The sequence below is a fragment of the Symphalangus syndactylus genome, chromosome 8, assembly GCF_028878055.3.
Source record: "Symphalangus syndactylus isolate Jambi chromosome 8, NHGRI_mSymSyn1-v2.1_pri, whole genome shotgun sequence".
NCBI classification, from domain to species: Eukaryota; Metazoa; Chordata; class Mammalia; order Primates; family Hylobatidae; genus Symphalangus; species Symphalangus syndactylus.
The window spans coordinates 145571949-145586789 of record NC_072430.2 but is presented as its reverse complement, the minus strand read 5'-3'; the positions used below and the strand labels follow the sequence as shown (position 1 = coordinate 145586789).

The 14841-nt window shown below is 53.3% G+C and overlaps 2 protein-coding genes across 13 annotated transcripts in view; one reads left to right on the top strand and one right to left on the bottom strand.

Annotated features, from left to right (window-relative positions):
- PPP1R7 (protein phosphatase 1 regulatory subunit 7) overlaps nucleotides 1-2694 on the bottom strand; it is a 36495-nt gene extending 33801 nt beyond the window's left edge. For 3 of the 8 annotated variants that reach the window (XM_055291232.2, XM_063645359.1, XM_055291234.2), the window contains exon 1: nucleotides 1234-2694. In XM_055291232.2, the coding sequence (XP_055147207.1) occupies nucleotides 1234-1396 (163 nt within the window). In that variant the 5' untranslated portion in view covers nucleotides 1397-2694. Of the gene's footprint in view, nucleotides 1-394 lie in introns of all 8 variants that reach the window. The other 5 variants (XM_055291233.2, XM_063645360.1, XM_055291236.2 and 2 more) reach the window with 2 other exon arrangements.
- The window catches only part of PASK (PAS domain containing serine/threonine kinase), a 49307-nt gene continuing 35081 nt past the window's right edge, over nucleotides 616-14841 (top strand). The window contains exons 1-5 of one of the 5 annotated variants that reach the window (XM_063645337.1): nucleotides 616-864; nucleotides 9924-10161; nucleotides 12255-12487; nucleotides 12925-13095; nucleotides 14202-14342. In XM_063645337.1, coding sequence (XP_063501407.1) covers nucleotides 9966-10161; nucleotides 12255-12487; nucleotides 12925-13095; nucleotides 14202-14342 — 741 coding nt within the window. In that variant the 5' untranslated portion in view covers nucleotides 616-864; nucleotides 9924-9965. Of the gene's footprint in view, nucleotides 865-1006; nucleotides 1028-1446; nucleotides 1530-9923; nucleotides 10162-12254; nucleotides 12488-12924; nucleotides 13096-13146; nucleotides 14086-14201; nucleotides 14343-14841 lie in introns of those variants that run through there. The other 4 variants (XM_055291227.2, XM_063645339.1, XM_063645338.1 and 1 more) reach the window with 4 other exon arrangements.

Below are 14841 nucleotides of genomic sequence, written 5' to 3'. Positions count from 1 at the left end.
AGACTCTGGTAGATCCCAGCGCCCACAGCCTCAGTTTCCTCGTCAGCTGACCGAGGAGGCTCCCCCGCCTGTCAATCTCAGAGGCGCGGGGCGAGGCTCCAACTGGACTGAATGGAGCCACCGCGTCCCATTCAGCCCCACCCCCGGCCTGGCCTCGCGCCGCCGCTCTCCCCCTAGCTCTGGGTCCTTCCCGGCCGCTGCCGCCCCCGGGCCGGGGCTCCCCCGAGGTCCAGAGCCTCCCCCGCTCCCCCGGGTCCGGCTGTCAGCTGTCAGGGGGCCGCGCGGCGGCGGCCAGAGGCAGGACGTGGAGTTTCTCTCAGTCACGGAGCAGTTCCAGCCCGCAGCTCCCCCCGCCCGCTGGGCCCTTGGGCCGCCGCCCGCAGAGGCCGCTCACCCTCCATCATCTCCTGCGACTGTTGCTGCCCCGCGCCGCGTTCCGCCGCCATGTTGGCTGCTCTTCCCTTTTCCGGAATCTGTCGCCTCAGACCCCTCAGCCAATCAGGGCTCCCGCCTCAGAGCCGGCCCAGCCAATGGGATTCTGGCGCGGCGACTTCAGCTGCGGTGCGCCTGCGTGGGCCCAGCGCCTCATGGGAGTTGTAGTTCCGTCATGAGGCCGCGCGCCGCGCCTCCCCCGGGGCAGGTAATTTCAGGCAGCGGAGCCGGAACAGTCTGGAGGCGAGAAGCTGGGAAGGAAAGCAGAGGGAGTCGAAGCGGGACGCACAGAGCCGTAGCTGCAGGCAGACGGAGTGGACGTCTAGGCAGAGTGGAGAGACGCCCTGGGCTCGAGAGTTGACTTCTGTCACTGTCTCGACCTCGGAGGCGTGGAGGGGCCGCAGGCCAGGCGGATCTTTCCGTGGCTGCAAGGTGCGGGCCAGTCCTATGTGCATCCCTGACCTCTGCGAGCCTCGCTGGCTGCGTCTGTACAATGGGCCGAACGGCAAGAGCAACAACATTCTCCCGGCGTCCCCGCGCGGATTTTACCCATGCGAAATGCCGCCTTTTCTTGACGCTCAGAGCACGCGGGCAGGTGCGGGGCACTGGCGCTGGTGGGGCCGCCAGCCAGCTGGCTGGCTCCGAGGCGCCAGACGGGCTCCCCTTGCAAGCCGTTCCCAGCCCAGTGCGGACGCTGCAGCCTTCGTCTACCCTGCGGAGCCACCCGGCCCGTAAGCGAGCCGCCCCGCGTCCTCCGCCTTCAGAAAGAGGCCTCCAAGAGGCGAGCTCTGCGCTACTCACCCGTTTTGATCGCGAGTCGGGAGGAAACCGCATCTGCCCGGCCCGGGGGCGGAGGCGCCCATGATTCCTTTGGCTCCTCCGAAGCGCCGTAGGGGGTGTTTGGTGCGTCCCTAGCAACCGTTAGCGCGGGCTTCTGGACTCCGGCTAGCTTAGTCCCGCCCATACGCGCAAGTGGTTGGTCCGTTGAGCTTGTCAATCGGTGCGAGTCGCTGTGCGATTGGTCGGTGGGATAAAAGCGCGGAGGGCCTCGCTTCCGCGGTGTGTAGCCGGCTGGGACTGACCCTCGCCTGACTCAGGTGAGATACCTTCGCTGGGGAGAGCGGGCCGGGCTCCGCAATCTCCCGAAGGCCGCTGTGGGTCCTGCGCGGCTCCACGCTCCTGGCCCAGGAGGATCCGCCGCCCGGCCCTTAGACGAACCCGACCCCGGGTCTCCCCTCCCTGCGCCCTTCGCGCACCGCCGAGCCCGCGTCCTTTCCGTGCCCAGATCGCGGCGGGGTTGCGGCCGTTGGCCCCGGGCCCCGCGCCCCCATCGTCTTTGGGGTGCCCTTCAGTGTAGCCTGCCCGGCGGGCGCCAAGGCCCCGCGCCTCGGGTCGCCTCGGGACTGTGCGCTGTCTTCACTGCAGCCCGCCCTGCGGGGCGAGCTCCAGGAGAACCAGCTCGGATCCCGCCACGCTCCCGCGCTGGGCGTGTGGGTCCCTGCGGGCTCAGCCGGCGACGCGGGGTAGGGGGCGCGCGCCGTCCGCGCTCCTGGTTCCAGCAAAGACCTGGACTTGAGCCTTAATCTTTTCACGAGGTTTTCTTTCCCAGAGTACGGCAGGGGCCTGCGCTGCCGTCTTGAGGCCTTTCTCGTCCTTACCTTCCGCATCTCAGTACCATTCGATGACGATTTTTCTCTTAGGGGTTCCCTCTCTTCATCTTTCTGCTGCTACCTTAATTTAAGACTTTATAATTTCTTGCCTGGATTATTGTAGCCTTTCTCCTGCTTTCCAGCCTTGCCCTGACATGGTCCCTGGAGTCTTTGTAAGATGCATATCTGGCCATGTTACTCCTAAGCATTGAATCCTTAAAAGTTCATTTTGGGGATAAAATTAAGACTTTGGGCAGGCATAGGAGGCTCTGGGCTCATGCTTGGCCCCTCCAGGCCCACGTCCACCTACTCTTCTGGGTACTGAACTCCTCTCTGGGAGTCTTTGCCTTTGAAAGACTTCTTCACTCTGCTTGGAAGGGCTCGGCTCTGCAGGTGCCTCCTGCAGGATTGACATCCTTGCTGTCTTCTACTGCACTGTTCACCGTGTTGGCCTCATCCGGAAACTGGTTCTCATTTTTGTTGTACAGCTGTGCTGAGAGCAATGGGAGCTGTTTGCTTCTTAGCTTATGTTCTGGTGGGAGAGAGACAGTTGCTTCTAGAAGTTCACCGAGATGCTCCCTGCAAAGCTGTCCTTGCTTCTGTTTGGTCTGAGGTGGGGTCACTTGTGTCTTCTGGAATCAAAACTAGCACTGGGAATATGGTTACTCGGCGGCACCATTAGGTGCTGTCTGCTGCGTTTGGGTTCCCGTGTCTGCAGCTCACAGTGGATACAAAGGACAATTTTAAAAATCGGCCTGGACGTGCAGGCATTTCTGGTTAACATCTGAGTCAAAATTTAGTGATCTAAGGTCATGTGAAGCCAGGCTCTGTTCTTTCTTGAGGCCAGGCTGTGGCTGTGGAGTGCACGGGAGGCTCGAGGGGCCTATGCTGTTCAGTGACAAACTGGCCCACGTGGACCTCAGACGCCCAGGAGGCACAGAGGGAAAAAGGATGCATCTTTCCTGCTGTCCTCCCCGCTCCCGCAGAGGGTCCCATCAGTTTCCCTCCTGGATAGGCTTGTAACTCTCAGTAACCTAATTAAACTTCCACATCTTCATGTTTCAACTTTGGTTGGTATTTATTTACTTTCTCCCATGAAGGACAAAAAATTGCATGCCCTTACCCTCCCTTCGCTTTTTTTTCCCCTTTCTGTCTCATGTTAGTTACTTTTACAAAAAAAACTTCTGTAACATTTACAATATATTCTGAATAGTTATATTACTTTTTTATTATTTTATTTTTTGAGACAGGGTCTTGCTCTGTGGCCCAGGCTGGAGTGCAGTTGTGCTGTGTCCTCACTGCAGCCTCCACCTCCTGGGCTCAAGCGATTCTCCCACCTCAACCTCCCCAGCAGCGGGGACTACCAGCATGTGCCACCACACCTGGCTAATTTTTAATTTTTTTTTTTTTTTTGGTAGAGTTGGGGTCTCTCTATGTTGCCCAGGCTGATCTTGAACTCCTGGGCTCAAGCAATCTGCTTGGCCTCCCAAAGTACTGGGTATATTACTTTTTAAAATAGTTTTGTAACATTGACATTGCAGTCTGAAGAGTTATATTTTTTAGGAATTAAGGTTTTCTAACATAATGTATTCTGAAGAGTTATATTACTTTTTTTTTTTTTTTTTTTTTTGAGACGGAGTCTCGCTCTGTCGCCCAGGCTGGAGTGCAGTGGCGCAATCTCGGCTCACTGCAAGCTCCGCCTCCCGGGTTCACGCCATTCTCCTGCCTCAGCCTCTCCGAGTAGCTGGGACTACAGGCGCCCGCCACCGCGCCCGGCTAATTTTTTGTATTTTTTAGTAGAGACGGGGTTTCACCATGGTCTCGATCTCCTGACCTCGTGATCCGCCCGCCTTGGCCTCCCAAAGTGCTGGGATTACAAGCGTGAGCCACCGCGCCCGGCCGAGTTATATTACTTTTTTAAGAAAGTAAGGTTTTACAACATTTACAATGTATTCTGAAGCTATAATTAAGTGTCCTGAGCTTTGTCTATAGGTTGGTTCTAAAAGTAGAAGAAACTGCCTCACACTATAATCATGTCATTGTTATTTATTATAGCAATAATTAGTGCATTTGGATGCTTAGAGAAGGAGATGTAAACCTGTGACTAAAGGTCCCATTCATTGTTGCTGCTTGTAGGGAAGCTGCACACTCGAACCCCAAACCCCGTATGTAATTTTTTCCTACACATCTGCAGGTTTGCAGAGCCTTTGCCTTCTAGGGTCCTAGGCTGGGTTTGTGTGTGAATGTCTCTGAATTTTTTGGCCGTATCAGTTTATTCATACAAAAGAATAAAGGCAGTGTTAGTCATGAATTGTACCAGCAGAGTGGACGCATTTGAACCCATCACCCAAATTAGGAAATCAGGGGACCTGTGCCCTTGTGCCTCTTCCCCACTTTAGCATCTGCCTGACCCAGAGGGAACCACCTGCCTGAAGTGTAGGTTTACCAGTCTCTTATTTAGGAAGTAGTTTAATCACATGGGTGTGTTTCCCTGAACTACTTATTTAGATTATTTCATGACAAAGGAATCCTCCTGCTGATTGTCTTCTGTAATTTGATTTTTTCCACTCGTATATGGCTAAGATTCACCCTGTGTGTAGTTCATTTGTTTTCACTGCTGTAATTCATGTATGAATATTCCAGAATTTAAAATCTATCTTCTTGTTGAAGAGTGTTTGGGTTTCATTTCCTTTTTTCCTCTCTCTCTCCCTCACTCCCTCCCTTTTTTCCGTCCCTTTCTTCTGCCTGTCTTTGCCATTGAGACCCATACTGTCCCAAACATTCTGGTGTCTTCTTATCTGTGTGCAAGAATTTCTCTGGAATATAAATCTAAGTGGAAAGTGCTGTATCCATATAGACAAATGTTTGACTTGAATTGTTTTCTAAAGAGATTATATTAATGTATTAAGAGTTCCTGTTGATCCAAATCCTTTTTGACATTGGGCATTATTAGATTCTTAATTTCTGCTGACTTAGTAGGTATAACATTATCATGTTTAAGATTTCCTCTCCTGTAAAATGCTTGTTCCTGTTTCTTGACATTTTTCTATTGGGCCATGTGTCTTTTAAAAATGTTTAAATTTTAAATAGTTGATCTTTTAAAGCTATTCTGGATATGAATTTTCTGTTGGTTATGTATGTGGCAAATATCTTCTCCCAAATTGTGGCTTGTTCTTTCATTTTCTTTATGGTATTCTTTGTGAACCTGTGTTCTCAATTTTTTGTTTTTTTGGGGGACGGAGTCCTGCTGTGTCGCCAGGCTGGAGTGCAGTGGCGTCATCTCGGCTCATTGCAACCTCCACCTCTCAGGTTCAAGGGATTCTCCTGCCTCTGCCTCCCGAGTAGCTGAGATTACAGGCGCCCGCCACCATGCCTGGCTAATTTTTGTATTTTTAGTAAAGATGAGGTTTCACCATGTTGGTCAGGATGGTTTTGATCTCTTGACCTCGTGATCCGTCCGCCTCAGCCTCCCAAAGTGCTGGGATTACAGGGGCGATGTGTTCTCAATTTTAATGTTAAATTTATTTATTTATTTATTTATTTTTATTTTATTTATTTATTTATTTATTTATTTATTTTTTTGAGACGGAGTCTTTCTCTATCCCCCAGGCTGGAGTGCAGTGGCGCGATCTCGGCTCACCGCAACCTCCACCTCCTGGGTTCACGCCATTCTCCTGCCTCAGCCTCCCGCGTAGCTGGGAATACAGGCGCCCGCCAACACGCCCGGCTAATTTTTTGTGTTTTTGGTAGAGACGGGGTTTCACCGTGTTAGCCAGGATGGTCTCGATCTCCTGACCTCGTGATCCGCCCGCCTCGGCCTCCCAAAGTGCTGGGATTACAGGCTTGAGCCACCGCGCCCGGCTAATTTTAATGTTAAATTTATTAATATTATTTTATAACTAGAGTTTTCTGTGCCTTGTTTAAGAAAACTTTCCCTACCCCAAAGTCTTACAGATAGCCTCTTTTCTTCTAAAAACTTAGTGATTTTATTTTATGTTTTATTTGGTTTGACAGGTATCTCTTTGTTGCCTAGGCTGGCCTTCATCTCCCTGGGCTCAAGCAGTTCTCCTGCCTTAGCTTCTAGAGTGGCTCGGACTATAGGTGCAGGCCACGAGGCCTGCCTGGCTAAAACGTTTAGTGTTTTGACTTCCACAGATCAGATCTTTTATGCCCTGAGCACCACAGTGAGACCTCATCTCCTAGTTAAAAAGATGGCCATGTGAAGACACATACAAACAGGGAGAAGTCGGCCAGGCGCGGTGGCTTACGCCTGTAATCCCAGCACTTTGGGAGGCCGACGCGGGCGGATCACAAGGTCAGGAGATCCAGACCATCCTGGCTAACACAGTGAAACCCTGACTCTACTAAAAATACCAAAAATTAGCCAGGCGTGATGGTGGGCGCCTGTAGTCCCAGCTACTTGGGAGGCTGAGGCAGGAGAATGGTGTGAACCCGGGAGGCGGAGGTTGCAGTGAGCCGAGATCGCGTCACTGCGCTCCAGCCTGGGCGACAGTGAGACTCCGTCTCAAAACAAACAAACAAACAGGGAGAAGCTCTGTGACGTCGAAGGCAGAGACTGGAGTGACACAGCCACAGGTCAAGAACACCAAAGATGGCCAGTAGCCACCAGATGCTAGGGTAAGGCAAGGAGGGGGCACTCCTTGGAGTTCCATATTGGAAGAGGTGGTGTTGGGAGGGCCACCTCCCCTTTCCTCTCCACCCCAGGCCTGCCTTGTCTTGGAAGGGCCTCATGTGGGCATCCTGCCAGCTTGTCCAAGCTTGCTATTCCTGGAAGGCTGCTCCTCAGCCAGTTCACGGGTCTAGGTGTGCCGATGTGGGAAGACCTGGGTGGAAAGAGGCCTGTGTGTGTCTTAGAAGTGGGCACTGGACTCTTTGGTTGGGAACTCTGGGGTTCTGGATACCCAGAAAGTGGTCCAGAAGAGGGGATATGAGGTCTGAGTGGGCTTGCCTTGGCCCCAGGGTCTCCTCATTTCGTGGGGGAAACTCCGGCCATGGTTCCGGTATTGGCCACAGCCTCCTCTTGCCATTTATCTACAGCCTGGATGACCAGGTGGGGGCTTCCTTCCAGTAGAGGAGATCTTGCTTCAAGGGCTCTTTTGTGGAGTGTGGCCATGAGGACAGGGTGTTGGTAAATGTGTACTTGTGTTTCAAGTGCTTGCCAATATGCAGGATGGAACTCTTCAGTATCTCCACTCTGCAGGGTGGTCACATGAATGTATACATGTGACAAGACTGCATAGAACACACGCTCACGTGCACATGCGCATGCACACATGCATGGACACACGCACACACACACGTGCAGGTAAATTCCTTGAAATCTGGATGAGGCTGATGGATGTTATCAAGTCAGTTTCCTGGCTGTGACACTCTCCTGTAAGATGTCACCATGAGAGGGAACTCAGTGAAGAGTATGTGACATTTTCCTGTATTTCTACCCTGTATCAGCATTTGAATCATGTATAAGAGAAAAGCTAAAAATACAAATCTCTGGTGGCAGGCCTGTCTCTAGGAGACATGGCCTCTTGGCCATGGCCCCCGTGACCTCACTTGTTGGCAGCACCCAAGTGATTCTGTGCGCAGCTGGTCGGATGGTCAGGACTCACTTTAGGGGAAAGCTGGGGGCATGGGAGCTGTGCAGCCCCCACGCACTGAAGAGTGCGTCATGACCTGGGAGTATTTTCAGGTGGTGCCTGCAGCCGCTGCCTTCCCTCATGGGAGTATTTTCAGGTGGTGCCTGCAGCCGCTGCCTTCCCTCATGGGAGTATTTTCAGGTGGTGTGTACCTGCAGCCCCTGCCTTCCCTCATGGGAGTATTTTCAGGTGGTGTGTACCTGCAGCCCCTGCCTTCCCTCATGGGAGTATTTTCAGGTGGTGTGTACCTGCAGCCGCTGCCTTCCCTCATGGGAGTATTTTCAGGTGGTGTGTACCTGCAGCCCCTGCCTTCCCTCATGGGAGTATTTTCAGGTGGTGTGTACCTGCAGCCGCTGCCTTCCCTCATGGGAGTATTTTCAGGTGGTGTGTACCTGCAGCCCCTGCCTTCCCTCATGGGAGTATTTTCAGGTGGTGTGTACCTGCAGCCGCTGCCTTCCCTCATGGGAGTATTTTCAGGTGGTGTGTACCTGCAGCCCGCTGCCTTCCCTCATGGGAGTATTTTCAGGTGGTGTGTACCTGCAGCCGCTGCCTTCCCTCATGGGAGTATTTTCAGGTGGTGTGTACCTGCAGCCGCTGCCTTCCCTCATGGGAGTATTTTCAGGTGGTGTGTACCTGCAGCCCCTGCCTTCCCTCATGGGAGTATTTTCAGGTGGTGTGTACCTGCAGCCGCTGCCTTCCCTCATGGGAGTATTTTCAGGTGGTGTGTACCTGCAGCCCCTGCCATCCCTCATGGGAGTATTTTCAGGTGGTGTGTACCTGCAGCCCCTGCCTTCCCTCATGGGAGTATTTTCAGGTGGTGTGTACCTGCAGCCGCTGCCTTCCCTCATGGGAGTATTTTCAGGTGGTGTGTACCTGCAGCCCCTGCCTTCCCTCATGGGAGTATTTTCAGTTGGTGTGTACCTGCAGCCCCTGCCTTCCCTCATGGGAGTATTTTCAGGTGGTGTGTACCTGCAGCCCCTGCCTTCCCTCATGGGAGTATTTTCAGGTGGTGTGTACCTGCAGCCCCTGCCTTCCCTCATGGGAGTATTTTCAGGTGGTGTGTACCTGCAGCCGCTGCCTTCCCTCATGGGAGTATTTTCAGGTGGTGTGTACCTGCAGCCCCTGCCTTCCCTCATGGGAGTATTTTCAGTTGGTGTGTACCTGCAGCCCCTGCCTTCCCTCATGGGAGTATTTTCAGGTGGTGTGTACCTGCAGCCCCTGCCTTCCCTCATGGGAGTATTTTCAGGTGGTGTGTACCTGCAGCCCCTGCCTTCCCTCATGGGAGTATTTTCAGGTGGTGTGTACCTGCAGCCCCTGCCTTCCCTCATGGGAGTATTTTCAGTTGGTGTGTACCTGCAGCCCCTGCCTTCCCTCATGGGAGTATTTTCAGGTGGTGTGTACCTGCAGCCCCTGCCTTCCCTCATGGGAGTATTTTCAGGTGGTGTGTACCTGCAGCCCCTGCCTTCCCTCATGGGAGTATTTTCAGGTGGTGTGTACCTGCAGCCGCTGCCTTCCCTCATGGGAGTATTTTCAGGTGGTGTGTACCTGCAGCCCCTGCCTTCCCTCATGGGAGTATTTTCAGGTGGTGTGTACCTGCAGCCCCTGCCTTCCCTCATGGCTCCTTCCCACCCTGTTCTTTGTTTTCCTCTCTCTCTCCTTCCCTCTTTCCCATGTCTTCCTATCTATTTTTCTTGGAAAGAGCTTTTGTTTTTCTTTTTTTTGAGATGGGGTCTCTCTCTGTCACGCAGGCTGGAGTGCAGTGGTGTGATCTCGGCTCACTGCAAACTCCGCCTCCCGGGTTCACGCCATTCTCCTGCCTCAGCCTCCCGAGTAGCTGGGACTACAGGCGCCTGCCACCTCGCCTGGCTAATTTTTTGTATTTTTAGTGGAGACAGAGTTTCACAGTGTTAGTCAGGATGGTCTCGATCTCCTGACCTCGTGATCCGCCCTCCTCGGCCTCCCAAAGTGCTGGGATGACAGGCGTGAGCCACTGTGCCCGGCCTGGAAAGAGCTTCTTTTAGCACCACTTTGGGCGGACCGTTCTCCCGTCGCAGGTTCTGACCCGGGACGGCAGTTGGTGGTGTATGTCTTTTGGGGCCGAGCTGAACTCAGCATTATGAATTAGTTGGTTAAACTGTCTTTATGTTTTTGCATTGCAGATGTTAATCAGCTTCACGTTGTTTTCTAGTTGTTAGAGGTGGAAGCTTGGCAGTTGGCCTCCCTTCTTCCCATGGAGGACGGGGGCTTAACAGCCTTTGAAGAGGACCAGAGATGCCTTTCCCAGAGCCTCCCCTTGCCAGTGCCAGCAGAGGGCCCAGCTGCACAGACCACCGCCGAGCCCAGCAGGTCGTTTTCCTCAGCCCACAGACATCTGAGCAGAAGGAATGGGCTTTCCAGACTCTGCCAGAGCAGGACGGCACTCTCCGGTAATGACCTTCGACCGCTGCAGGCCTCAGCGCGTGGAAATACAAATGTGGGGTTGCTCTGTGTTGTCATGGAAACCCTCTCACCAGGGATTGAAGCCACTCTATTCCTGCAGAGAAAAGTTCGCAGTTTAGGCGCTCGGCTCGCGCTGGCAGGTGACTCTGGCAGGGCCTTTGCTGCTGCTTTTGCTCTGTTGTGATTCCCAGGCATCTGGCACTTCTTTTCAGGCAGCGGGTGGAACTCCCCTTCAATTTCAGGGTCAAGTTACAGCAAAATGTTATTTCTTACTTCAGAGTGTGTGAGAACGCTGTTCTAGGTTAGGCTGTTTTACTTAGGGAAATGCAGCTTTGCTCATGCATTTACTGAGCTAAATGAGGTTTAGCCGGTGGACCAAGAATCATGGGGCAGAAGTCTGTTGGTGCCTCCTATGTCCACAGTCTGTTGGTGCCTCTTATGTCCAGACACCCCAAAGGTCTGGGCAATGGTGAGGAAGAAAGCGTCACTTGCCTTTGAGGGGCTGTCTGATGGAGGCACTTGGGGAGACAGCAGGCTGTGTCCTTGAAGTTGGAGTAGACCTCGAAAATGGGGAAATGGGGCACAGAGCTGCGGGAAATGGTGGCTGGGGGTCTGGTCTCCAGGCCGAGGAGCACTTCGACACTGGAGTAGGAGGGTATTGGAGCTGAGCTTGTGCACTGGGGTGTCTGAGGGTGTAGAGTGGAGGGCCCTGTGGAGAGCACCCGGGATACTGCAGGGAGGGCCGGGCTGGGAGGCACACAGCACCCTTGGGAGTGGGCTTCACCCAGGCACTGATCAGGAATGTTCTCAGTGAGTATCGACAGGTGTGTTCCTTTTTTGGAGCATCATTCTGGTGGCTGCATGAGGAGCAGGGGTGGGAGCCGGAGGCACAGGGCCTTGAGACATGAGGAGGAGCTGTACTTGGTGACTGCTATCTGGGGAAGAGGAGGGGCGAGAGAGTGGCTGGATGGCCACGTGGTTTCCAGTCTCAGAGAATGGTCGGGGTCAGGCCACTCACTGAGAAAGTCAGGGGTCCTGGATGAAGGACATGGAGGGGAGGGGATGGGAGAGAAATGGAAGGGCCAGGTCTTGCGTGCTTGGTTTTGAGCACTGGAAGAATGCAGTTGGTGTCTCCAGAGATGGGGAAGAGGGCGAGTGGGCTGTGGGAGGTCCGGGCTGGAGGTGCGAGTGTGGGAGTCTTCAGTGCATTTTTAGTTAGATGTATTTAAAGCTACCGAGGAATGGGTGAGATGGAGCCGTGGTCACTGAGAGGTGAGAGGGTGGGAGGTGGGGGAGCCCAGGTGCCCGAAGAGGGTGGTGTGGGAGGAGGGTGAGGCCTGAGGAATGACTGGACTGAGTGTTTTGGGAGCCATTGGAGGCATTGCTGAGAGTGAGGACGCTGCACAAGGAGCTCTTGAATCGTAGGATGCTTCCAAGGAGTAAGTGACAGGGCAGCCGCTGGAGTGGCCATGGGGTCTTGGAATGACTGACAGAAGACAGAAGGTGGGAAGGAAGAAACCTTTGAGTGTAATTAAGCTTTTTTGTTTTTTGAGACAAGGTCTGACTCTTGCTCAGGCTGGAGTACAGTGGCGCAGTCATAGCTCACTGCAGTCTCAAACTCCTGGGCTCAGGCAATCCTCCTGCCTTAGCCTCCTGAGTAGATGGGACTGCAGGGGCACGCCACCATGCCCAACTGATTTTTAAAACTTTTATTTTTAGTAGGGATAGGGTCTCGCTGTGTTGTCCAGGCTGGTCTTGAACTCCTGAACTCAAGCAACCTTCCTGCCTCAGCCTCCCAAAGAGCTGGGATTATAGGCACGCCTGGCTTTGAGTGTAATTTAGACACAGAAGTGTTGATCTTGTGCTGTTCGTGCTTCTGAGTGGACCTGGTGGTTGCCTAAGTGGATTCTGGATACCACGTTCAGACACGTGATGAGAGTGGGCGTTAGCTGTGCAGACTGACTTAATCCTTAGATCTTTTTGCAGGAGTTGAGGGCAAGGGCTGTGTGCTTTGCCTGTTTCAGAAGGTGGACACTGCAGCTGTGTGAAGTCTAAAGCTTCGCTTCGCTTCTCTTTTCAGAAGACAGATGGAGCTCCTACTGTCTCTCATCACTGGCTGCCCAGAATATTTGTACAAGTCAACTGCACTGCCCTGCTGCCCCCGAGCACACGGACCCGTCCGGGCCCCGGGGCAGTGTGTCCTGCTGCTCCCTGCTGCGGGGACTGTCCTCAGGGTGGTCCTCACCCCTGCTTCCGGCCCCTGTGTGCAACCCTAACAAGGCCATCTTCACGGTGGATGCCAAGACCACAGAGGTATTTGCTTCTCTTTTAGATCTAGCTGTGTAGATGTGGTTTTGGGGTTTGTGCCTTAAACCTGGGATTTGGGTGTTTTAATGCAATTAGAAAAACATTTGGGCACTTTGGGAGGTGGGAAGTTTGCTTGAGCCCAGGAGTTCAAGACCAGCCTGGGCAACATAGCAAGATCCCATCTCTACAAAGAAATTAGCCAGGTGTGGTGGCACACACCTGTAGTCCCAGCTACCAGGGAGGCTGAGGCAGGAGGGTCACTTGAGCCCAGGAGTTCAAGGCTGCGGTGAGCTCTGATTGTGCCACTGCACTCCAGCCTGGGCAACAGAGTGAGACCCTGTCAGGAAAAGGCTGGCTTCTACATGGTCCTCCTGGGCTATTCTGGGCAGCTGGTGGAGCTGCTGGGGATGTCTGCATCCTTGCTCCTCTTTGTGATTCCTCAGATCCTGGTTGCTAACGACAAAGCTTGCAGGCTCCTGGGGTACAGCAGCCAGGACCTGATTGGCCAGAAGCTCATGCAGTTCTTTCTGAGGTCAGATTCTGATGTGGTGGAGGCCCTCAGCGAGGAGCACATGGAGGCTGACGGCCACGCTGCGGTGGTGTTCGGCACGGTGGTGAGTGGATGCGGGTGCAGCGCTCAGTCTGGCCTCAAGACCAGCAGCGTGTGGCAGGAACAGCTCGGTGTTCCCCACCAGGAGCTCTGCTGGGGGTTGGGTGGCACCAGGACATCTCAGCTTCTTCAGCTGAAAATGTCATCCCAGGTGCCGTTTCCCCGCTTCAGCTGCAGTGGGGGTGGGGGCCCTTCAAAAACACTCATCACAGGAACGGACGCTGTGGCTGCGGCTGGACTCCCGGGGGGTGTTGTGGGTGGCCCTTGCTTTGTCTGAGGGCTGTAGCTTCACTAGTGTTTTGCAGCCCTGCTGGGCACCACGTCAGACGCTCAAGAGTCATACGGTTTTATTGTCTATTGATTTTTACATTCTGTTTGGTGCTTGTGGGAGCGGGCAGGGGTGTGGGCCTGGAAGCGTTTCCCTAGACAGTGTTGATTCTCTCACCTGTGCCATGTGTCCAACCTGGACGTTGACAGTGAGCTGAGTTGGATGTGGAGGACTGAGCCCAAGGCATGGAAAAAGCCCAAGGCATGGCTGATTGTAGAGTTTCCCCTCAAAGCAGGACGGCCTCGTCAGCCGGTCGGGGACTGGGGGAGCAGCGTTGGAGGGCAGTGGAGGTTGGGGTATGATCTGAGGCTCTAGTAGTCACCCGAATCCTCCAGGTTGCCTGTTTCCTAGACACTGTGGCTTTCACACAGGGGACCCCATTGCTTGAACTGAACTGATGTCACAGGCTTAGGACCAATTGTGTCAGAAAATCACTGGTTCAAGAAACTGACTTAGTGACTACTAAGAAGAAAAAAACTAAGATATTCACCATGTGTTGGTGTCTGTTTCTCTAAGAAATAACAGATACTGCTTTTTTCACCCTGCAATATTACCATGAACTGAGAATGAAATCTACTCTCTTGATAAAACTTGCACTTGGAGATTTTAATGTTCAGCATCGGAAATCTTGTTTGTGCTTTGGTAAATTTCTGAAATGAAAGTCAGGTAAGCAGAAGTTGAGAACGTTGCAGTGCCTGGAGTTTGGGCCTCCTGGAGGCGGGTGCCCCACCCAGACTGGTCTTTTGGGTCCACGACATGCAGGTGTGAACCTGTTTCCACAGGTGGACATCATCAGCCGTAGTGGGGAGAAGATTCCAGTGTCTGTGTGGATGAAGAGGATGCGGCAGGAGCACCGCCTATGCTGCGTGGTGGTCCTGGAGCCCGTGGAGAGAGTCTCGACCTGGGTCGCTTTCCAGAGCGATGTGAGTGTGCAGCTTTGCCTCGTGTCTCATGGATGCTGGAGCCGGTGTCGTTCTCCTCTTCAGCAAGTGCTGGTCCCTGTCTCATTCCTTTGGGAAGAAAGAGGATGAGGAGCCTGGAGGGTCTGCCCAGTGGTGCCCTCGCTGATTGTGTGTGCTTGGGCAGGGAACGAACCTCCCATACTTCAGTTCCTCACCCATGAACTGGGGCATAATCATAACTCCTCATGAGATTGTTTCAACATTTAAATGAGATAATATATGCAAAACCCCCAGAATAGTAGCTGGCATTAGAGACAGCCCTCATGTGTGAACTGGGATGTTATTAATGAGCTGTGGTGTGGGCCAGGTTCCTGAAGAACAAGAAGGCCCACAATTTAGGTGCATCTCCGGTAGAAGGAGACAGATGATGATGCTCTTATCAAATTCATGGGTATATGTCTCTTGCACTTCCGATGGAGAAGTCATGTTGGGGTCTTGCTTTTAGCTTGAAAATATTGAA